General features: G+C 46.0%; 1 protein-coding gene across 1 annotated transcript in view; it reads right to left on the reverse strand.

Moving 5' to 3' along the window:
- Positions 1 to 25,109, reverse strand: part of HSD11B1 (hydroxysteroid 11-beta dehydrogenase 1) — a 636,303-nt gene that overhangs the window by 365,635 nt on the left and 245,559 nt on the right. Inside the window, exon 5 of the mRNA XM_068266224.1 lies at positions 22,525 to 22,655. Within this exon, the coding sequence (XP_068122325.1) occupies positions 22,525 to 22,655 (131 nt within the window). The remainder of the gene's footprint in view (positions 1 to 22,524; positions 22,656 to 25,109) is intronic.

Raw genomic sequence — 25,109 nt, forward strand, 5'->3', positions numbered from 1 at the left:
AGTACAAGGGAGAAGAAAACGTTTATCATCTAGAGGTAAAGACTGCGCGCCTAGGGTATTACCTCCGACTACACCTAGGCGGCAGCGTTTACCGACTTCTTGGGACAATTCTGCACTTTATGACCCCCCTCTGCACAGTATAGACAGAGCTGCTCTGTCTCTCTGTGTCTCCATTCCACCTGAGACAATCTCGACCGACCAATCTGCATTGGTTCCGGCGGAGGTGAAGCAGGAGGAGATGGAACTGAAGGAGATGCTGCGTAGGACAAGTATTTCACATTGCTCCTACCCCGGGTCTGTCTTTGATATCGTAAACGACGATCAATTCTGATGGCTGATGAAATGGCCTCATCAATGGATTTGGGCTCAGGATGACGCAACATCAAATCAGAAACTGCGTCTGACAACCCTGATAAGAAACAGTCCAAAAGAGCGAATGAGTCCCATCTAGCTGACACTGCCCACTTTCTAAACTCTGCAGCATAGTTTTCTACCGGACCTTTGCCCTGCCTTAACAACTTGAGCTTCCGCTCAGCGGTAGAGGCAATGTCCGGGTCATCGTAAATTATAGCCATAGCTTTAAAAAATTCCTCCACCGAGGTCAGGGCCTTATCCCCCAAGGAAAGACTATATGCCCAAGTCTGGGAATCCCCTGACAATAGAGTCTTAATAAAGGTTACTCTCTGTGCTACGGTTCCTGACGAATTAGGCCTTAACTCAAAGTATGATAACACTCTGTTTCTAAAATTCCGGAAGTCAGATCTATGACCAGAAAACCTTTCAGGTACAGACATGCGTATGTCTGTGCTAGGAGGAGATCGCACTGCATTCACAGCCGTCTGAAAGACTTCCACAGTCCCAGACAAAGCGTTGGATTTGGGTCTGGTGACTGTTCAGCACTCGGGTGTAATTCTCCACCGTAGTGGTGAGTGCATCAAGACGGCTGCTGAGTGCGTCCATTTGGGTTTGGTCTGCCGTTCTGTAACGATTGGTGTCAGCACGCAGAGAGAATCTGATTATTGGTGATCTGCAGTATCACCAAGAATGCAGATATATACCTGATTATTGATGATCTGCAGAATCACCGATAATACAGATATATTGCTAACCTCTGGACACCTAAGGTATGTGAGTGTTTGGTGTAACAGTAATACTTTGAGACATGCACCTGCTGAGCAGGTGATCAGAAACAGCCTGGAATTCTGCTCTTGAGAACAAAAGAACCCTTCCCAGAGCCTGAGACTCTCCAAGGGGTGGAGTCAGGCTGGAGATGGGAAGGACCAGAGAGTGAGTGACACCTGAAGGTGGATGTCACTATCAGATCTGGAGACTATCTCTTAAGTGGAGAGATAGCTCTCGAGGTCGGGCACGCCTGGTCGGCAACACACTGACAGATAAAGTACAAAGACAGAAGGCTGATTCGGTATCCAAGGCAAGCAGAGTCTGGCAACGGTATATCAGATGTGCGAGGTACCGAATCAGAGATCAGAGGGATAGTCAAGACAGAAGTAAAGTCATAACAGATATCAACAATGCCTATTCTGGGTGTGAGGTCCTTGGTCTCTACACCCTGGAACTAGTCTGATGAATAACAAATAGATAACACAAGTTCCCTAGTCTGGTGTGAGGTCCGTGGTCTCTACACCCTGGAACTAGTCTGAAGTATAACAGCTTGATAATGCAAGTTCCCTAGTCTGGGTGTGAGGTCCGTGGTCTCTACACCCTGGAACTAGTCTGAAGTATAACAGATTGATAACACAAGTTCCCTAGTCTGGGTGTGAGGTCCATGGTCTCTACACCCTGGAACTAGTCTAAAGAATAACAGATAAATAACACAAGTAATCTGGCTCAGTGTGAATTCCCAGCTCCACCTGGTTCAAACACACTGTAGGATCTGACTAAGGTCTGAGTGCTTCCACGTAGTGTTCGCAACGGCAGAAAACTTGAAACTGGCCAGCAGTAACTATATATGGAGTAGTGCTCTCCGGCACCAGCCATAATTGACCAACCAATAGTATCCTGCTCTGGAGTCAGCTGATCGGCGTGATCAGCTGACCTCTCCTTGCGCGCGCGTATTCCTAAGCCTGTGTGCACTAACAGACTCAGCCACACCAGACACACGCTGCCGCTTGCAAACCGCCGCGCTGGGCGCGGAACCAGCCACCTTACTGTTGTTATATGCGGCGGCTTTTCCGCGTTCTGCCCTGTTACCAGACACATGCCTCCGCGTGCAAACCGCCGCATTGGACGCGGAAACAGCCGCCTCCTCAGCAGCACATGGGGTGGCTTTTCCGCGTTCTCTCACAGTCAGGAGAATGCTGCCGCCTGGGGTTAGTCAATACCATAGGCGACCGGTCTTTATCTCTAAACAATGATCATCTGTTCCTTCCCTGCTCTATTACATGGGAGGGTTGGACTAGTTCCGCAGAAGCCTTTGTAGACTTCGGTTCTGCAGCGAACTTCATAGATTACGATTTCGTAAAAAAATTGGGGATACCCTTGTTCCCACTAGACCGGCAAATTCTGGTCACTGCAGTGGATGACTCTCCGTTGCGGAGTAACCAACCTCTATTCCAAACCCCCTTGTTGTCATGTTGTTTAGGGGCGTTACATGAAGAGAGATTACAGTTCCTGGTCCTGCCAATGGAAAACTCTACTGTTGTTCTTGGTATGCCCTGGTTACAACTCCACTCTCCGCAGATTGACTGGGCTTCAGGACAGCTACTGAAATGGTCAGCCCATTGTCATCGGCATTGTTTGAGAAGAATTGATGTTGGTACTACCAAGATACAGGACGGAGGAGTGGCAGTGCAGTGTGCGGATCTTTCTGACGGGTTCTGTCCCTCACGGTCACCTCTTACGCATATACCAGGTAGTAAAAATTCCAAAGCAGACGCTCTATATAGGGGTTTTGAGCCTAAGACCATTCTACCTCAGATAAAACAGGCAGATGAGAGACGGTCTGTAAAGTGGAAGTTTTCCTCAGGGGACATGGTATGGGTGTCCACCCGGCATTCGGCCCTGAAGCAATTGTCACCCATGCTGGGTCCTAGATTCATAGGACCTTTTTCAGTGACCAGAAAAATGAATAATGTCACTTATGCGATTGATCTCCCAGCCTGCATGTGAGGTGTGAGATCATTCCATGTGTCTCTGTTGAAGCCGGCAGTGCACGTGGATTCCTCTCCCCCCCCCCCCCCCCCCCTGTGATGGTTGATGATCAACCTGAATGTGAGATTGAAAAGATTCTGGACTCTCAGTTGGTGCAGAATTCCGTGCCTGGCACCATTGTCTATTGATCTTCGATTGACCATTACATGCGCGCTAATCTTCTGGGGTTCCCTGTTTATGGGCCCCGTATGTGAGTTATCGTTTTTATGTCTACTGCCTTTTAAAGCAATTTTATCTAAATAAACGGGTTACGCTTAGATATTGCCGTTTTTGTTTTCCTATATAAATTCCTGAAACTTTACCTCCATACGGATGTCCACTGGATCTTCACGACGTCTGATGTTCCCTGGACGTTATCTGTGACATGAGCCATTTCACAACCTTATAATGTGGGTTGTTGGGAGCTGGTAAGCCTTTTCTAGTTTTGATGTTTGGCGGATACCTACCTCTGAGCATTTGATATATTGTGGTGAAGAATTTACCATTCCCTACATACAATGACTTTCTAAACCTGCGCTGACCTTTGATGTATGCCTGACTTCTGAACTTTTGGACATTGTTCTTCTCAGCGGCGGTTCCATTGTCCCTTGGCGCCGATATATTTGCTACTAAATACTGAGTCATTACTGTGTTATGCTCTAGACTAGTTCCTGGGTGTCGAGACCACGGACCTCACACCCCAGACTGGGATTGTGATTCATATCTGTTTATTACCCTTTGCTCGGGTATTGCCGACCTGGCCTGCCCGACCCTTCTGGCTGTCACTCATCCCTCGAGTGTTCAGTCTGTCTGTACTACCCGTGACACTATTCCACCAAGTGTCAGTTAGCTGCAAGGACCTCTTGCTCATCAGAGAGTCCTTCCTGCAGTGCAGCCAGTGGCCTCTATTCCATTGGAGTCCCCTGGCTGCAGCACAGTCTGATTTCCAGTTTACCAGGGAATCACTGGCTGCCAGATTATCTCTATCTCCTCTCTCAAGGAGATAGTCCCTGCACAGCCTAGGGCCACCTGCCCCTCAGGAGGTTCCTGGCTGAGCTGCCCGTATCTCCTGCCTCACAGGAGATAGTCCACAGTTACACCAAACACTTCACTTATTAGGTGTCCAGAGGTTAGTCATACTTGTATTATTGGTGATTCTGCAGATCATCCATAATCGAGTATACATCTGTATTGTTGATGATTCTGCAGATCATCAATAATCAGATTCTCTCTGTGTGCTGACACCCATCGTTACAATTACTAATAATCTTTTTCTTGTTCTTGGCTCGAATTATTTCAACTCCCCTGGTTAACCCTACACAATTTTATGTAATAACCAGCTTAATATGTTATATAAACATGTATTAAATACGAATGATACAGTGACTTGCAAAAGTATTCAGCCCCCTTGAAGTTTTCCACATTTTGTCACATTACTGCCACAAACATTAATCAATTTTATTGGAATTCCACGTGAAAGACCAATACAAAGTGGTGTACATGTGAGTAGTGGAACGGAAATCATACATGATTCCAAACATTTTTTACAAATCAATAACTGCAAAGTGGGGTGTGCATAATTATTCAACCCCCTTTGGTCTGAGTGCAGTCAGTTGCCCATAGACATTGCCTGATAAGTGCTAATGACTAAATAGAGTGCACCTGTGTGTAATCTAATGTCAGTACAAATACAGCTGCTCTGTGACGGCCTCAGAGGTTGTCTAAGAGAAAATTGGGAGCAATAACACCATGAAGTCCAAAGAACACACAAGACGGGTCAGGGATCAACTTATTGAGAAATTTAAAGTAGGCTTAGGCTACAAAAAGATTTCCAAAGCCTTGAACATCCCACAGAGCACTGTTCAAGCGATCATTCAGAAATGGAAGGAGTATGGCACAACTGTACACCTACTGTAATAGATAGTGGAGATGCCGCCGCATCGGTGAGCGGCATGGCGGCTGTCTCCGCGTCTCAGCCGGCGGCCTCCGCCGCGTAGTTACATGGTGGAGTTTTGCATGGTCCTTCAGTTGCACATAGACTGAGGGCTATGCGCACGCGCGCCAGGCGACAGGACCTTTATGCGAATAGAAGGGAAGTCAGCTGATTGGCCAGTCAGCTGACTCCAGCAGTGCTCCTGATTGGCTGAGTGACTGGGGCGGCGCTGTGGGGCGCTCTCAGTATATATAGGACCTGCCTGTCAGTAGCTCCAAGTCTGCTGTTGCAAATGCTATGTGTTAGCACTCAGACCTTAGTCAGATCCCAAAGTGTGCTACAACCAGCAGGAGCTGGGGATCCACACTTAGTCAGATTCTGTTGATAGCTAAAGTACTAATTGAATTGTATTATCTGTTATGACCTTCTGCTAGCCTTGACTACTCTTCTGCTTACTGATTCTGTGCTTCTGCCTATCTGATCCTGTTGCCGACTCAGCCTAAACACTACTCTGATTTAAGCCTTCTGTCTTTGTATCGTATCTGTCCGTTTGTTGACGAATCTGCTTGTCTGACTCTCCTGCCCTCACCAGTGAGCCTAGTCCCTGGTGAGGGATTCTCTGTACAGCTTAATCACCTGCTCCTCAGGTGACCAGTAGCTGCAGTACAGTCTTAATCACCTGCACCTCAGGTGACTAGTAACTACGGCACTGTCCTCATCACCTGCTCCGCAGGTGATTAGGAGCTGCAGTACAGTCTTGATCACCTGCTGCAGTACAGTCTGAATCACCCGCTCCACGGGTGATCAGTATATGTTGACTTACTGTGCACCACCCGCTCCTCGGGTGAACTGATTACTAGCTTGCTGGAGTGCTGATCCCTGTGTTCCATAGAGATATCTCCCTCTACCAGCTTCTCTGGGGGAGTTGGTATCTCTATCTGTATTACTGTTGCACCAAACACCTATCTTTACATCTGGTTGTCCTGTGTCTCGCTATACTCGCATTATTGGTGATTCTGCAGATCGCCACATAATCAGGTATAGTATCTGTACTGTTGGTGATACTGCAGATCACCAATAATAGAAAATCTGTTCTTGCTGACACCAATCGTTACAGAACAGCAGACCAAACATTATGGATGCACTGCATAGTCAGGTTGAAGTGGGAAACAAATTTTGAGGGATGTGCCAGGGTCTGCCTCAATCTGATGAACGAATTGGATGAGGCAGATCTTGCTGGCACTGAGACAGAGATTGTTAAAATTACCCTGTCTATACAATCATTAGAAACTGATCCCCTATATAAAACACGTAATCAGGAACTCGAATCCCACATCAAGAAGTTTAATAAAAACCTTGTGATCCAGCGAGATCAAAAATTGTTGCGTGACCGTGTGGCTTACAGAACGGGTTTTGCTTATCGTTGGGGTTACCGCCCCTCTAAACCAAAGGGTGGCAAGCCAGCCCCAACACCAATTCCATCAGGGGCAGAGGTTGTAGTTGAATCCGACTCCTCAGTTGTCAGTGGCAGCTCGGGGGCAGTCAGTGATTCAAAGGCCCCCCCTAAGGGATCTAAAAGATACGACACCAGATCTAACAACAGAAAGAAAGGTAAAGAAATACAGAACAAAATCCCTAGGGGTGTCCCCAGTGGTCCAACATGCGGTGGTGTCTCAGACTCTGCCCCGTTGGAGGAAGATGGCGATGGGTCATGTTCAGGACCCTCGTCCTCGCCTTTTTTGGGGTAGTTGGGCTGACGGAGGGGGGCGATCTTGACGAGACAATATTTAAACCGGATCATAAGGACCTTCAAGTAATTAATCTTACTGGTGAGGCTCTTTCTGCACCTATGCATGCACTTTTGACAAAGGGCCTGGGGTTCTGTCCAACGTACAATTTTGATGTGTTTGAGGTAGTAACCGACATACACATCTTTGGTCGCAAAATTCTTATGAAATTATTACATGATGGCTCACTCCAGAGGGACATAAAACTCCCTCTGGAGGTGGTGCTATCGGATCAGGACAAACAGGCCCTTGTTGATCTTATGGATCAATTATCAAGTGGGATTAGTTGTGATGATGAAAGCAGTAATAGCATGGATGCATTACCAGATACCCTACCAGTACAATTTCAGCCATCATTGGATGAGTTGGAGTTGAGAAATCGGTCTCATCGTTTTCCGCCCCTCTCGGTTAGCCCCAGTCTGCGGACATTTATATCAGTAGTAGAAAGGGATATTATACGCCTCTCCGATAGGATCTCTGGTGTTCAGAATTTGACGACAGAGGAGTTGGATGCATTGGAGGAGCTCAGGTCGCAGACTAGATGGGAGATTAAACCCTCTGACAAAGGGGGGAACGTGGTGGTCATGGGGGTGCTGGCCTACAGGGATATGTGCTTACGGATTCTGGAGGATCGGAATTGTTATACTCGTGTTCCCGCGTCCAGGGTCACCAGGTGTCAAAAACAGCTATTTACCATCAGTGATGATGCGTCACGGCGTAGCATCATTGGGGAAGACGTGAGTCAATTTTTGAAGGTGTTATATCCTATAACACCCACGTTTTACGCTCTACCCAAGATTCATAAGCGAAAGGAGTGCCCCCCTGGGCGACCAATCGTTTCAGGTCGTGGGTCCTTGACTGAGAGGGCGAGCATATACATTGATAGGCACCTTCAACCCCATGTGCAGGCTCTCCCCTCTTATGTTAGGGACACTATGCACCTCCTTAGAGTTTTGGAGGGTACTCAGGTCCCTCCGGGTGCTATCCTGGTGGCCCTGGACGTGGAGGCACTGTATTCTAGTATCCCCCATGATTTGGGGGTGGCGGCTGTGGGTACCTTCCTCGGTGAGCTTGACGTGCGACAGACGGCCCATAACATCTTTCTACTTGATTTATTAAGATTTTTGTTGCTGAACAATATTTTCGTTTTTGACGGATCACACTACCTCCAGGTGCAGGGTGCGGCGATGGGGACGACTTGTGCTCCGTCGTACGCAAACCTGTACCTGGGGGAGTGGGAGCGAACGATTTTCGCAGACGATGGTCTCTCGATGTACCTGTGCCACATTTTGATGTGGCACAGGTACATCGATGACATCTTCATCGTCTGGACGGGGCCTTTGGATGATTTACGGTCCTTTGTGGACACTATTAACCAAAATGCACGGAATTTACGATTTACCCTAACTTATGATTCTAGCAAAATTCCATTTTTAGATACTTGGATTATGGTTGATGATGCGGGTCGTCTGTCGACTAGTCTATATAGGAACGATACTGCCACTAATGCCCTTCTTCGAGCAGACAGCTTCCATCCCGAGCACACATTCCGGTGGTATCCCTGTGGGACAGTACCTCCGGGTGAAACAGCAATTGTTCTGCAGCCTCCACATTTGAAATGGAGGCAACAAACCTACGCTCCTGTTTTAGGGAGCGGGGCTACCCAGACAATTTGCTAAGGAGGGCATATCAACGGGCTAGTGTGGCCGACAGTACGGCTCTGATTTTGAGGAACAGGTCCCGGAGGGATGGTGAAGAGGGCATACGGTTCTGCACCAAGTATTCCGCCCAACATAAAGAAATTGCGCGTATTTTTGAACGCCATTGGTATATTTTGATAAACGATCCAAAGATTAATACGCTGGTGACACCTGAGCCTAAGATTGCCTTCAGAAGAGCACCATCCATCCGGGACCTCATCGTTAGGAGCCATTTTTGTGGAACTGAATCTACACGCCCCCATTGTAGTGTCACTGGCACATACAGCTGTGGTGGATGTGGTATATGCTGATTTCTATCCGTGGGAAGGGAGGTTACACTCCCCAATGGCCATCACTGGTCATTACAACATTTTGTTAACTGTAACACCATATTTGTGGTATATCTCCTTTCTTGCCGGTGTGAGGCCTTCTACATCGGCAAGACTGGGCGTGATTTGAAAAGCAGGATCGTTGAACATCTCACCAATATTAAGAGTACTACGTCCACCACATCTGTGGCCAGACACTTCAAAACGATGCACGGGGGTGATTATCGTGGCCTACGAGTCATTGGCCTGGACCGTATACATACAACGATCGGGGAGGCAACTATGATCGGTTGCTTCTCCAAAAAGAATCTCGATGGATCTTTGAATTAAAAGCCACCGATCCTCCAGGTTTAAATGAGTCAATTGGATTTTCACCATTTTTACCTACATGACTCTGGGCCCATGCTATTTGGGCCCCCACTGTTCATCTCCCCTCCCTGTGCTCTGGATCCTCCAATTGTGCCCCTCTCCGTTTGCCTTGCGCGCCCTGTGTCTGTGGACGGGTTGCTTTGACCTTGTTGGTCGGGGTTCTCTCTCTGCGGTATGGCCGTGCACACTGCGATCCATTTGATGGAATTGATTTCTTCCTTTTTTGACATTATCACTCTGTATAGGACATCTGACCCAATACTGAGGTCACTTTGACTGATGTCCTATAGCTATTAATGAACACTTTCTGCTTATATGTTTGCTCCATCCATTATTACAAACCTTTCTAAAAAAAAATGTTGTTTTCTAATTTTCATTATGTTTTTCTAGTTTGTACAATAACTAATATATTAAACTGAATGAACAATGAATGAATGTGTTATGTGTGTGTTCTGCCTGCATTTTTCGTATCACGGCCAGTGACCATCGGTCTATATGCAACATCTGCGTGTGACCACTTTCACACGCTGGAGCTGTTTACTTTTTGATCCAGCTCCTCCCCTGTGACTGATTGGCTGTGGCTCGTTGGTGTGGTGAATGAGGCGCACGCTTGCCGCCAGTGATGGCGGCGTGTGCGCGTATTTAGGCAGGACACGGAGATCCGGCTAGCCACGCCTCCCTTTGAGAAAGCCGGAAGTGTCCGGCGAAACATGTTAGGGCGTCTGGCGTGACACGGCTTACATGCCGCCTTGCCAGGTTCATCTTCCGCTGCTTTCTGCCATCCATGTATGACCACTGTGAGCGGTCCCACAGTTCTGCCGTTTTCCTCAACTGCAGCTTACCAGCATCTACAACAGCCTCTGCTCGGATTTCCGCATTATCACCAGTGGTGTAACAACCGGCTCACGTACCTGAAGAATGGAGTCTAGTGTGAGGATAACAGCTACTTATGCGGCTCACCACACAGAACCTCTGGAAGTGGAACAGAGTCTCTATGGAGCAAGGGGCAGAAGCGCTGGCAGACTGTCAGACGCCTCCGCGAGCTGAGTAAGGGTAGTGCAATAACTCAGCACCTAGAGCAGAGAGTCCTTTGAGCTATTCCAGGTTCAGCAACAAGACAGGTCCTCTTCCAAGCCGGGTCCAATGGCAGAGCGGGTAGTCGTCCGGAAATAGGATGTCAGCAGAGCGGGTAATCAGACAGGCAAGAGGTCGGCAACAAGGCGGGTCGTCAGGGCAAGCAGAAGTCGGCAACGAGGCGGGTAGTCAGGGCAAGCAGAGGTCGGCAACAAAGATCAATCAGGAACAAGTTCAACGGGACCGGTCACACGGACAAACTTGCTGTAATACCACAGCACCAGGCAATGCACTCTGAGGCCTTTTATAGGCCGTTTGACGTCATCGCGTATGCGTAGTGACGCACACGCGCACGCGTAATAACGCACGCGCATGACGCGTAATGACGTACGCGCATGCGCATGACAAAGCACGCACGCGCACAAAAACGCGCGCGCGCGCATGCGCACAAGCCACACGCCCGCGCGCACAACAACCAGCTGGAGGAGAGGTGTACGCAAGGACACTCCCCGCACATGAACGCGCGCAGCCCGCAGCCCCTACACCTTCCGATGCAGCAGGCCAACGCGCCGCCCACGACATGCACGGACGCACACCGCCAGTACCCCCGGTCTGGAGACACGACGGCATGCCCTGGAGTGCCCACGGACACCCGCATGTACCAGCCGCCCAGGCCTCACCGGTGAGTGACCATGACAGTGCCCCCCCCTAAGGAGCAGCCTCTGGATGCCTTCAGGTGCAGGTTTAGCAGGATACCTCCGGTGAAAGTTCCTTATCAAGCGATCAGCATGAACATTACTGGCTGGTTCCCATGTATTTTCTTCGACCCCATAACCTTTCCACTTAATGAGGTATTGTACTTGCCTGCCCCGCTTCCTTGAGTCCAGTACGGATTCCACTTCATATTCTTCCTCTTCCCCTAGTATGATAGGTGGCGGAGGAGTCGGTACTTGACCAGAAAAAGGATCCATGCTTGTAGGCTTCAACAAGGACACATGGAAGACCGGATGAATCTTATAGGTTGCAGGTAAAGTCAGCTTATACGCTACAGTACTTATCTTCTTGCAAACTGGGAAGGGTCCGATAAATCTAGGACTCAATTTCCGAGAAGGGCCAGGAAGTCTCAGATTGGTCGTAGATAGCCACACCATATCCCCTTCCTTCAGGATTAATTCTCCTCTTCTATGCGAATCGGCCTGTTCTTTAAAACGTTCCTGAGCCTTGGCCATATTTTCCCTTAAAAGCTCATTATTCCGGATAATTGATTCCGCCAATGACTCTGCAGCAGGGACTGAAGTTTCATTATCCATGCTTGGTGAAAAAGTTGGATGAAACCCATAATTTGTGAAGAATGGGGATTGATTAATTGAGACATGTATGGCGTTGTTATACGCAAATTCAGCTAGAGGCAGAAGCTGCACCCAATCATCCTGGGAATAATTCGTAAAGCATCTCAAATATTGCTCCAAAGTCTGGTTCGTACGTTCAGTCTGTCCGTTGGATTGCGGATGATAAGCAGAGGAAAAGAACAATTCAATCTTCAGTAATTTGCATAAAGCGGTCCAAAACTTCGAAGTAAACTGTACTCCTCTGTCTGATACAATATCATGGGGAATACCATGCAGGCGTATAATCTCTTTAATGAACACTGTTGCCGTGGCTCTAGCAGTAGGTGTACCTTTCATTGGAATAAAATGAGCCATCTTTGAGAGACGATCCACCACCACCAATATTGAATTAAATCCTTCCGAAGTTGGAAATTCTACAATAAAATCCATGGAGATGGAGTACCATGGCCTAGGTGGGACAGGTAAAGGTTTAAGTAAACCCCACGGTTTCAGCCTAGATCCCTTACAACGGTTGCAAGTATGACAGGATGCCACGTATCTCTTGCAGTCCTTCTTCAGCCCTGGCCACCAATACTTCCTCTGGACCAATTCTGCAGTTTTATGGCCACCGAAATGCCCCGCCAGCTGATGATCATGGCAGAGTCTAAGAACTGCCGGCCTAAATTTTTCCGGAATAAATATTTTGTCTCTAAGAAACCAAAGTCCTTCTTTACATACTAATCTCAGTTGGATATTACCAGGTGGGGATGCATCTTCTTGTTGCATTTCCTTAATCAAACTGGACTGGAGTAGCAAAAAATGTTGGCTTGATAAAATTGTATCAGGTGTGTCTTGGTTAGAATCTTCGGGAAACATACGGGATAACGCATCTGGTTTCCCATTCTTACAACCTGGCCTGTACGTAATGTGAAATGAAAATCGGGGAAAAAAAAAGTGCCCATCTTGCTTGACGTGGATTCAGCCTCTTTGCCGTCTTTAAGTATTCTAGGTTCCGGTGATCCGTGAATATCAGAATCGGATTTGTTGCGCCTTCCAACAAGTATCGCCATTCCTCCAATGCCTCCTTAATGGCAAGTAGCTCCCTCTCTCCTACATCGTAATTCCTTTCGGCTGATGATAGTTTGCGGGAAAAGAATGCTACCGGGTGCATTAACATCCTAGGGCCTTGTCTCTGAGAGAGAATGGCACCTATTGCAGAGTCAGAGGCGTCTACCTCTAGAATAAATAGCAACGCTGGGTCTGCATGCTTCAAAACTGGGGCTGACGTAAACATTCTTTTTAACTTGTCAAAAGCAGCTTGAGTTTCTTGATTCCAGCAGAACTTCTTCTGTTGCTTGGTAAGTTGTGTCAGGGGTAGTATAATGGCAGAAAAGTCCTTAATAAATCTCCTATAAAAATTGGCAAACCCCACAAATCTTTGAACTCCTTTTCGGTCCACAGGAGCAGGCCAGTCTAAAATTGCTTGAATCTTGTGAGGGTCCATTGAAAATCCATCAGCGGAGATGATTAATCCTAGGAATTGGATGGTTTTCCTGTGGAATTTGCATTTCTCCAGTTTCACATACAGCCTGTGTTGTCTCAGTCTATCCAGCACCATCTTCACTTGATGCATATGCTCCTCTTCCGATGTGGAAAAGACCAGGATGTCGTCAAGATACACTATAATGAAATGATCTATCATATCTTTAAAAATGTCATTCACAAAGTGCTGGAATGTTGCAGGAGCGTTGCATAGTCCGAATGGCATTACTAAGTATTCGTAATGTCCGTAGCGGCAACGAAATGCGGTCTTCCATTCGTCACCAGCACGAATTCTGATCAGATTATATGCACCCCTTAAATCGAGTTTAGTAAAGATTCTTGCTTCTCTTAATCTTTGAAATAGCTCGGGAACCAAAGGTAAAGGGTAGCGGTTCTTGATTGTAACTTTATTTAGTTCACGGTAATCTACACATGGTCTCAGAGAGCCATCCTTCTTGGCTACAAAAAAGATTCTCGCCCCGGCTGGGGACCTAGAAGGGTGGATGAACCCTTTTTCTAAATTTTCATGAATGTATTGTTTAAGAGTCTCTTGTTCAGGGTCAGACAAGGGGAACATCCGACCAAACGGAATTGGAGCTTCAGGTACCAGGTCTATCGGGCAGTCGTATGGCCGATGCGGAGGCAATTGGTCAGCCTTCTTTTTATCGAAGACATCTTGAAAGTGATGATAACAAGTAGGAATTTTGTCTAGATCCACTGAAATGTTGAGAAAAGACCCTGAGGAAACAGTATCTACTGAATTGCAATGTTCCCCACAATAAGCTGAGGGAAAGGAGACTAAGCCAGAAGACCAATCAATGCAGGGGTTATGAGCCTTGAGCCAAGGGAGACCAAGGATAACAGGATATAAAGGAGATGATAGTAAATCAAAACGGATGAATTCTTGGTGAGAAGATGATATGGTAGACAATATAGGAAGGGTTTCGGTAGTAACAGGTCCAGAACTGATAGAAGATCCATCGGCCAGATGAATGTGTAAAGGCTCCTTCCGACCTTGTAAGGGAAATTGATATTTGGATGCAAAGGATGAATCCAGGAAGCAACTGCAGGCTCCGGAATCTATGATGGCAGTGGTGCTAAGGATTCTTTCTGGGAGCTGAAATGAAATCGAAACAAGACAGTAGTTAGTAGAACTGGAGAGGGCTTCAGGACTATAAGTGGTGTTGGGCCTCGTCTTACCCGAAGGTCTCACAGGACATGTTCGCACATAGTGCCCGGCAGTACCACAGTATAGGCATAGATTCTCCTTCCGGCGACGTTGGCGTTCCTCTGAGGTTAACGGAGAACGAAGTAAACCTAGCTGCATAGGTTCGGATGAGTCCGGGGTTTGAACTGAAGAAGCAGATGAAGACATAGTTGAAGGACTCCAAAATGCCTGATTACCACTGCTCTTTTCCAGTTGGCGTTCTCGGAAACGTTTATCGAGTTGGATAGCCAGTTTTATTAACTCTTCTAATGTTCCAGGGACCCCTATCCGGGCAAACTCGTCCTTAAGGCTCTCGGATAGTCCTTTACGAAAACAACAAAGCAATGCAGATTCGTTCCAGGAGACGTCCGCAGACGACCGGCGGAATTCCGAAGTGTACTCTTCGACTGATCTGCGCCCTTGGCGGAGGTTAAGAAGTACCGCTTCTGCGGTGGCTCGACGTTGGGGATCATCATACAACACCGCCATTGCCTCAAAGAAAGTTGTCATAGATCCTAATACTGGATCCTCTTTTTCCAGAAGGTGATGAGCCCAGGACTGTGGTTCTCCGGTGAGCAAAGAAATGATAAACCCCACCTTGGTAGCTTCTAAAGCAAACGTACGAGGTTGCAAAATGAAATATAGTTCACACGCATGGCGGAAGGCTCGGAATTTAGTGCGTTCTCCAGAAAATCTTTCAGGCATAGGTACACATGGCTCCGGAACTATGGTAGCTGCTACAGGAGGATTAGGTGGTGGTGGTGGTTGAACCTGGGCCAATGCCTGAGGAGCAGAAGCCCCACCAGTGGGAGGTGCGGATGGCTGCTGTGTGACCTCGTTGAGTCTTCCTTCTAAACGGGTATATCCTTCCTGTAATTCCTTGAAAGCCTCCGTCAACGTAGCCATCTGTTTGTATAAGGCGTTTAGCACGCTAGCTGTATCCCCAGACTCCATGTGAGTGGCTGTGGTATTTTGTAACAACCGGCTCACGTACCTGAAGAATGGAGTCTAGTGTGAGGATAACAGCTACTTATGCGGCTCACCACACAGAACCTCTGGAAGTGGAACAGAGTCTCTATGGAGCAAGGGGCAGAAGCGCTGGCAGACTGTCAGACGCCTCCGCGAGCTGAGTAAGGGTAGTGCAATAACTCAGCACCTAGAGCAGAGAGTCCTTTGAGCTATTCCAGGTTCAGCAACAAGACAGGTCCTCTTCCAAGTCGGGTCCAATGGCAGAGCGGGTAGTCGTCCGGAAATAGGATGTCAGCAGAGCGGGTAATCAGACAGGCAAGAGGTCGGCAACAAGGCGGGTCGTCAGGGCAAGCAGAAGTCGGCAACGAGGCGGGTAGTCAGGGCAAGCAGAGGTCGGCAACAAAGATCAATCAGGAACAAGTTCAACGGGACGGGTCACACGGACAAACTTGCTGTAATACCACAGCACCAGGCAATGCACTCTGAGGCCTTTTATAGGCCGTTTGACGTCATCGCGTATGCGTAGTGACGCACACGCGCACGCGTAATAACGCACGCGCATGACGCGTAATGACGTACGCGCATGCGCATGACAAAGCACGCACGCGCACGCGCACAAAAACGCGCGCGCATGCGCACAAGCCACACGCCCGCGCGCACAACAACCAGCTGGAGGAGAGGTGTACGCAAGGACACTCCCCGCACATGAACGCGCGCAGCCCGCAGCCCCTACACCTTCCGATGCAGCAGGCCAACGCGCCGCCCACGACATGCACGGACGCACACCGCCAGTACCCCCGGTCTGGAGACATGACGGCATGCCCTGGAGTGCCCACGGACACCCGCATGTACCAGCCGCCCAGGCCTCACCGGTGAGTGACCATGACAAGTGGAGCCTTCTGGACTGCTTTTTGTTCCTCCCCTAGCCGTGAGCTCCGGCGGTGGGTTGAGGAACCCTGAGCACAAGTGTTGACCTGGAACACCGTCGCCCGGAGTGGGTATAGTATACGGCTTTCAAATATCCCATGTGTACACTATCTTGGTGCATGACTTTATGCTGTATCTGCTGTTGCAACTTGCTTCGCTTGCTTTAGCCTCTATCCACCCTTGGAATTGGATTTTCCACTCTGGTCATTACTGGATTTTGCTTTGCAACTAACACTTTGCATATTGATATCATCCTTATTGCTGTAACTTTGTTTATGAGATGAACCATTGAGCAGGATACCGCCTGCTTGGCACATTGATTTGGCCAATTACACTTTCTGGGATCCCCAAACCACATTAGGTGGTTTGAGCTAGGGCTGTGAGTGCATGGTTGTGCAGGACAGTGTGTGTGCGATGTTCTCCTAGTGAGCGATGCATGTGTGGGTTTTTATGATTGATTCTTGTGATTTTGATGATAACAATTAATAAAGTTTTTTGTATTTTTATAAGCTTGACTTGTATAGTGAACTTATTACACATGCCTCCCAACCCCCATTTCCCTTGATCTTTACGTTATAGTCAGTTTGAAGTCCTGACCACCGCGGTAAACAATTTTATCGGGGTGATCAATATCCAACAGACTCCGATCAATCAACTGTCTGGGACAGTACAGGTACTTCAAACGACTATTGATACAGTGCGATCCCCTTCAGTCACGGACCTTCGTATGTCCGTACCCAAAAAGTTTTCTGGGCATAGATCTGACTTTCAGAATTTCAGAAACCGTGTGCTATCCTATTTTGAGTTGAGGCCCAATCTGTCAGGATCTGAGAACCAGAGGGTAACCTTTATAAGGACCCTTTTGTCAGGAGATTCACAAACATGGGCATATAGTCTTCACACAGGGCATGAGGCATTATCCTCAGTTCAGGAGTTTTTAAGGCCATGGCCGTTATATACGATGATCCGGATATTGCTATCACGGCTGAGAGGAAACTAAAGACTCTCAGGCAGGGTCGTAATCCAGTGGAGGTTTATGCCGCAGAGTTTAGGAGGTGGGCTGTATCAGCTAGATGGGGAACGTATGCTTCATTAGACTGTTTCCTGTCAGGACTATCTGATGCAGTTTCTGATTTGATGTTGGGTCATCCTGAGCCTAAATCTCTAAACGAAGCAATTTCATTGTCGGTGCATGTTGATCGCCGCCTTCGCTATCAAAGAGAAACCCGGGGGACAAATGCTGTAAGATCTGTTCTCTACGCCTCTTCTCCACCCTCGTCACCTCAGGACGAACCGATGCAGAACGGTCAGTCTAGGTTAACTCAAGTGGAGAAGAATCGCAGAAGGTCAGAAAGACTCTGTCAATACTGTGCTGAGGAGGGTCACATTGTCCAGAATTGCCCTAAAAAAGTCGGGAAACGCTGCCACCTAGGTGTAGTCAGAGGTAATACCCTAGGCGAGTCGGGTTTACCTCTAGATAATAACCGCTTACTCCTCCCTTGCTCCATTACCTGGGAGGGTCGGGCCATGGCCACAGAAGCATTCATGGACTCAGGCTCTGCAGCCAATTTTATAGATTATGACTTTGTCAAAAGATTGGGGATTCCCTTACTTCCTTTAGACCGTCAGATTTTGATCATAGCGGTAGTTGACTCTTCGTTACAGTGTAGACAGCCTCTCTCCCAGACCCCCTTATTGTTGTGTAATATAGGGGTTCTACATAAGGAGAAACTACAGTTCTTTGTCCTGCAAATGGCAACCTCTACCATAATCCTCGGTATGCCTTGGTTGCAACTACACTCCCCTCAGATTGATTGGGCTTCAGGTCAGCTACAGAGCTGGTCAGCCCATTGTCATCATTATTGTTTGGAGAAAGTTGCTGTTTGCGCCACCAAGGTTCAGGTGAAAGGGGTGCCAGTGCAGTACGCAGAATTTTCTGACGTGTTTTGTCCAAAATCAGCAGAGAAACTTCCGCCACACCGGAGCTTCGACTGTCCCATAGAGTTAAGATCAGGTTGAGGCCATCTCTATAATCTGTCGGGCCAGAGAAGCTGGCTATGCAGGAATACATTAAAGAAAATTTGGCCAAGGGCTTTAACCGTCCTTCCCGGTCACCAGCAGGGGCTGGGTTCTTTTTTGTACAGAAAAAGGACGGTGGGCTACGACCTTGTATTGACTATCGGGGTTTAAATAAGATCACAGTGAAAAATCGCTATCCACTGCCTTTGATTGAAGATTTGTTTGCTCAGGTGACTAATGCCAGTATCTTCTCTAAGCTAGACCTACGAGGAGCATACAACCTGGTAAGCATTAGGGACGGTGATGAATGGAAGACGGCATTCAACATGCCCGATGGGCACTACGAGTATCTGGTCATGCCCTTCGGGTTGTGCTCCTGCCGTCTTCCAGGAGTTGATCAATGAAGTCTTTAGGGAAGTTCTGGGAACATTTGTGCTAGTGTATCTGGACGATATACTGATTTTCTCACCCAATCTTAAAGAACATCGGAAACATGTGAAGTTCGTTTTAAGAAAATTGAGGCAGAACTCGTTGTATGCGAAGTTAGAGAAATGCCTTTTCGAAGTCACTAAGGTCCCTTTTTTGGGATATATTATTTCCACTTCAGGTCTCTCCATGGATCCTGAAAAAGTCTCTGCTGTATTGGAGTGGCCTCAACCTGTAGGATTGAAGGCACTCCTACTACAGGAAGTTCATCAAAGGGTTTTCTTCTGTAGTGTCACCCCTCACCAACCTTACCAAGAAGGGGGCTGACATTTACCATTGGACAGTAGAGGCACAGTCTGCCTTCGCTACGTTGAAAAGGTTATTTTGTTCTGCTCCCATTTTGAGACACGTGGATGTCACCTTCCCCTTCATTGTTGAGGTGGATGCATCGGAGATTGGGGTTGGGGCTGTGCTGTCTCAACGCTCTGGCCTTCAAGGCAAACTACATCCCTGTGCCTTCTTTTCTCGTTGGTTCTCTCCAGCCGAGAGGAACTACGATATTGGCAATAGGGAGCTTGTGACGGTTTAGTGCCACTACTCAGATGTCTGATTATTTGGTGATCTGCGGAATCACCAATAACGCAGACGCTATACCTGACTATGTGTGATCACCAATAATACCAGTATAGCAAGACCAAGAGTAAAGTGTGTAGTGTAAATATGAAAGCATAAAGAAAAAAATTAAATAGATGAATAAAAACAAATTGCAATATAATCATATCATATATACAGAAAGGCAGGTTATTTCACTGTATTCAACCAGAAAATCATAATACGGATTCTAGTTCACCATATTTTCAATTGCAACATTTCAGACCATCTGGTGTTAAAGTTTCTAACTGTAAAATCCAAAAGGTCTCTCTATTACAGAGATTCCTAACACTGTTGAATTTGTTTCTATCAAAAATTTGTTCTAAGATGGTGATCTTTATTAACCATTTCAGCTTGCAGGGATTTTTCACCTTATGCATCAGAGTAATTTTCGCCTCCCATTCATTTGCTAATAACTTTACCACTACTTATCACAATTTATTGATCTATATCTTGTTTTTTCCACCACTAATTAGGCTTTCTTTGGGTGAAACATTTTGCTAAGAATTTTTTTTTTATAAATGCATTTTAACAGGAATATTAAGAAAAAAAATGAAAAAATTCATAATTTGGCCTGGTGCACACCAGAGGAGTTTTTCTGTGCGTTTTGAGTTTTTAAATCTGCTGCTAATGTTATCCTATGTGTCTGTGCACACTGGAGCAATGAGGTTTTGTAAAAAACCCCATAGCATTACATTGGGATGAGCTTTTGAAACCTCTAAAAGCTCTTCCCAATGTAATGCTATGGGTTTTTTACAAAACCTCATTGCTCCAGTGTGCACAGACACATAGGATAACATTAGCAGCAGATTTAAAAACTCAAAACGCACAGAAAAACTCCTCTGGTGTGCACAAGGCCTTTCTCAGTTTTCGGCCATTATAGCTTTAAAATAATACATGCTACCATAATTAAAACCTATATATTTTATTTGCCCTTTTGTCTCGGTTATTACACAATTTAAATTTTGTCCCTATCACAATGTATGGCACCAATATTTTATTTGGAAATAGAGGTGCATTTTTTCAGTTTTGCGTCCATCACCATTTACAATCTTTTTTAAAAAAATGTTTGTAGTATACCCCCTTCACATGCATATTTAAAAAGTTCAGACCCTTAGGTAACTATTTATTTATGTTTTTTGTTTTTTTTAAATTGTAATTTTTTTTCCAATAAAAATTTTATTTGGGTCATTTTTGGGTGTTGGGAAATAAACAGTTAATTTTTAATATCATGATGTGTGTAAATTGCTTAAAAAATGTAAATGTAGTTTTACTATTTGGCCACAAGATGGCCACCTTGAGGTTTTTTTCCTTGTGCTTCTTGCTTACAGGAAACACAAGGAGGAATGGGGAATTTTTTTATTAGAAAAACTGCGGTCTCTGATAAGAGACCGTTGGTTTTTCTACTGGAGACTTAGATCGGTGAACGGGAACTACTGTATGTTCCCGTTCACTGATCTCTCGGGCTACCGGGGCACAGCACAGGGACATGGGGGCATGCCCACGATCACGCGCGGGAGCGCTCCACTGCAGTAGAGCAGCCGCCTGGACGTTATGATCACATCCGGGCGGCTTAAATGGTTAAGGAAGGGTCTCTATTATAACATTCATCAAAGTGTTTACAGACACTGTATTTTGAATAGCCCTTTCTGATTTCCTTATGCTTGTTAATACGTTTATGCAATTTTTGTTTAGTGCGGTCTATGTATTGTAAGTTGCAAGGGCATTCTCACAAATAAATTACATAGTCTGATTTACAGGTCAGGTGCTGGTTGATCTGCCAGACTTTGCATACATTGCCTCCAGGCACTACATTCAGCAAGACCCAGTGAGCGGCCATCTTTGGAGATAAGCTGACCGATCCTGTTAGAAAGCACCACTGCTGCACCACCACCATCCCCGTCATAGAGAGGGACAATGCTAGACTGCTGACAGACCCACATGGGCTAGTCAGTCAGTCCTAAAGGTGACATCATTCCCCGGCAGGCTTGCCAGGGACAACTGCTACCCTTCTGAGTGCGCTCTTCTCTTTCTCCTCCCATTCCCCCCACCCCAAAATCACAGCTTGACTCAGCTCTCATTTTACCACTGCCTTGTCCTCTCAGAGCTTTAAAGAGACTCTGTAACAAAATGTTTATCCTTATTTCTTCTATCCTATAAGTTCCTATACCTGTTCTAATGTGCTCTGTCTAACTGCAGCCTTTCCTAGTTGCACAGTGGCTGTATTATCTCTGTTATATGATCTAATCTTCTCTCCTCTGTCGGGTCTGTCGGGCTGAGGCAGTCAAGCTGGAATGTGCTGTTCTGCGTGTGATTGGATAGAAGCTATACACACCCTCTCCAGGCCCCCTGCACACTCTGTATGACTCACACACTGAGCTCCTCTCAGCCTATCACTTGCTATGTCTTTTGTTTGTAAACACTGCATAAAAACGGCAATTACAAGCCAGGATTGCAGCAGGGAGTGGCAGAAACAGCACAGAGGGGCCCAGGAGAACATAATGAATAGAATGGTATGCTTCTTATTGTAAGAATTTTAGAGTACAGATTCTCTTTAAGCCTTACATTGTTCCTTTTCATAATACTGGGCAGTATCAAGCGAGTAGGGCTCACTAATACAGATCAATACAGAGAAAATCAGCAATACAGAGCAAGCAGCAGTAGGAAAATTTCGGGGGTGGAGGAAAGTTTAATTTCCACGATGCAAGGCAGGAGGGGACAGCACCTAAAAAGACAGGATATAAAGCTGTGCGGTTACTAATAATACTTTGTTTAATGAGCCCGCCTGCACCAGCTGTCTAAGCAAGATTTCTGAGGTTGCTTTGGCAGTGCTATGGAGCGAGTTGGGGGTACCCCAGCCCCGGCTAGCGCCCCTGGTGCTGCTTCTTGTACTTTCACTTCCTCTATCTCTTTGGAAAATCAGATTTGTTTAAGTTTTCTGATTGTTTTGCTTACTTTACCTTTCACCCCAGTAAGGCACCATTAACAACTACGCTGTTGTCCTTGTACCATGTTGGTAGGGCGGGATTCAGTCCAGATCATACTGCATCTGAAGAAGCAATCATATAATGCAAGCAAATAGATAGCAGGGTTAATCAGTAAAAGTAAGATACCTTTTTTAGTCTCTCTTCGGTACGTGCAGTTATCAGCACATGGGATCCCATCTTTGCCAGGTGATATGCCATTTGCTCACCAATGCCTGAGCTTGCGCCAGTGATGATGACTCTCTTGCCCTTTAACATAGCTAAACCAAATCTTAGTGTAAATAACTAGTAAAACAGTATACAAATAAGTTAAAATTCCTTGATCATACATCATTTCACAAATGTAAAGCAAAGAGATGTTATTTCAAAAAGTATGAGGCAAATTATGAGCATTTGTGGCAGAATGTTAATTAATGAATGGATTTAAAAATGTGCATGTGTGAATTCTGTTAAGGCCTCTTTCACACTAAGATGTTGCGTTTGATGCGACGTTAAGGTCGCACAACGTGCCCCTAATGCAACGCATGTAGTAGTTAAAGGTGGACGTTATTGTGCGCTGTTTAACACTGCGTTAGAGTGATATGACGTCATTTTTAAGCGTCTCTGGGTGCGCCGTTTTCGTCGCACAATGATGACTATAAATACACTTTTTTGTTGGTTTATTATTGTGGGTTGTTTGGTGTTGGAAACATGGATTTGGAGGAAGAGATGGTGCTTGGTGGCATGTGCATGTTATTTTTTATGCGCCTTCTTCATTGCAGGTGTCGAAGGAGGCAGTTCTGGGTCCATCCCCTACTTGTGGACCGTCCTTTAAGAGGGCATTTTTACACCCTCTTTCCTGACCTGTTACAAAACTCCTCAAAGTTTTTCAACTACACAAGGATGTCAATTTCCAGGTAAGATTGCATAGTTTAGTTTTGGGTTGTAAAGTGTGTCCTACATAAATATTTAGTAATTGCCTAACTGTGTTACATAGTTACATAGTTATTTTGGTTGAAAAAAGACATACGTCCATCGAGTTCAACCAGTACAAAGTACAACACCAGCCTGCTCCCTCACATATCCCTGTTGATCCAGAGGAAGGCGAAAAAACCCTTACAAGGCATGGTCCAATTAGCCCATAAAGGGAAAAATTCCTTCCCGACTCCAGATGGCAATCAGATAAAATCCCTGGATCAACATCATTAGGCATTACCTAGTAATTGTAGCCATGGATGTCTTTCAACGCAAGGAAAGCATCTAAGCCCCCTTTAAATGCAGGTATAGAGTTTGCCATAACGACTTCCTGTGGCAATGCATTCCACATCTTAATCACTCTTACTGTAAAGAACCCTTTCCTAAATAAATGGCTAAAACGTTTTTCCTCCATGCGCAGATCATGTCCTCTAGTCCTTTGAGAAGGCCTAGGGACAAAAAGCTCATCCGCCAAGGTATTATATTGCCCTCTGATGTATTTATACATGTTAATTAGATCCCCTCTAAGGCGTCTTTTCTCTAGACTAAATAAACCCAGTTTATCTAACCTTTCTTGATAAGTGAGACCTTCCATCCCACGCATCAATTTTGTTGCTCGTCTCTGCACCTGCTCTAAAACTGCAATATCTTTTTTGTAATGTGGTGCCCAGAACTGAATTCCATATTCCAGATGTGGCCTTACTAGAGAGTTAAACAGGGGCAATATTATGCTAGCATCTCGAGTTTTTATTTCCCTTTTAATGCATCCCAAAATTTTGTTAGCTTTAGCTGCAGCTGCTTGGCATTGAGTACGATTATTTAACTTGTTGTCAATGAGTACTCCTAAGTCCTTCTCCAAGTTTGATGTCCCCAACTGTATCCCATTTATTTTGTATGGTGCTAGACCATTCGTACGTCCAAAATGCATGACCTTACATTTGTCAACATTGAATTTCATCTGCCATGTATGTGCCCATATAGCCATCCTATCCAGATCCTGTTGCAATATGACACTATCTTCCTGAGAGTTAATGATTCTGCACAATTTTGTATCATCTGCAAAAATAGCAACATTGCTCACTACTGCATCTACTAGGTCATTAATAAATAAATTGAAGAGCACTGGACCCAGAACAGACCCCTGTGGGACCCCACTGCTAACAGTCTCCCATTTTGAGTATGATCCATTGACCACAACTCTTTGTTTTCTGTCCATTAGCCAGTTCCCTATCCATGAACACAGACTCTTCCCCAGTCCTTGCATTCTCAACTTTTGCACCAGACTTTTGTGGGGAACAGTGTCGAAGGCCTTTGCAAAGTCCAAGTAAATCACATCTACAGCATTCCCAATATCCATATTAGCATTCACTACCTCATAAAAGCTGAGCATGTTAGTCAAACAGGACCTGTCTTTAGTAAACCCATGTTGATGCTGAGAAATAAGATTATTTTCTACTATGAAGTCATGTATAGTATCTCTTAGTAACCCCTCAAATAGTTTGCATACAACTGATGTTAAACTTACAGGTCTATAATTTCCTGGATCAGATTTTTTGCCCTTCTTAAATAATGGGAAAACGTGGGCTGTACGCCAATCCACTGGGACTCTGCCAGTTGCAAGAGAGTCACAAAAGATAAGATAAAGGGGTTTATCTATAACTGAACTTAATTCCCTTAGGACCCGAGGATGCATGCCATCCGGGCCAGGTGCCTTGTCTATTTTTAATTTATTTAGTCTTGCCTTCACTTCTTCCTGCGTT

The sequence above is a fragment of the Hyperolius riggenbachi genome, chromosome 2 (genome assembly GCF_040937935.1).
Source record: "Hyperolius riggenbachi isolate aHypRig1 chromosome 2, aHypRig1.pri, whole genome shotgun sequence".
Lineage (NCBI taxonomy): Eukaryota > Metazoa > Chordata > Amphibia > Anura > Hyperoliidae > Hyperolius > Hyperolius riggenbachi.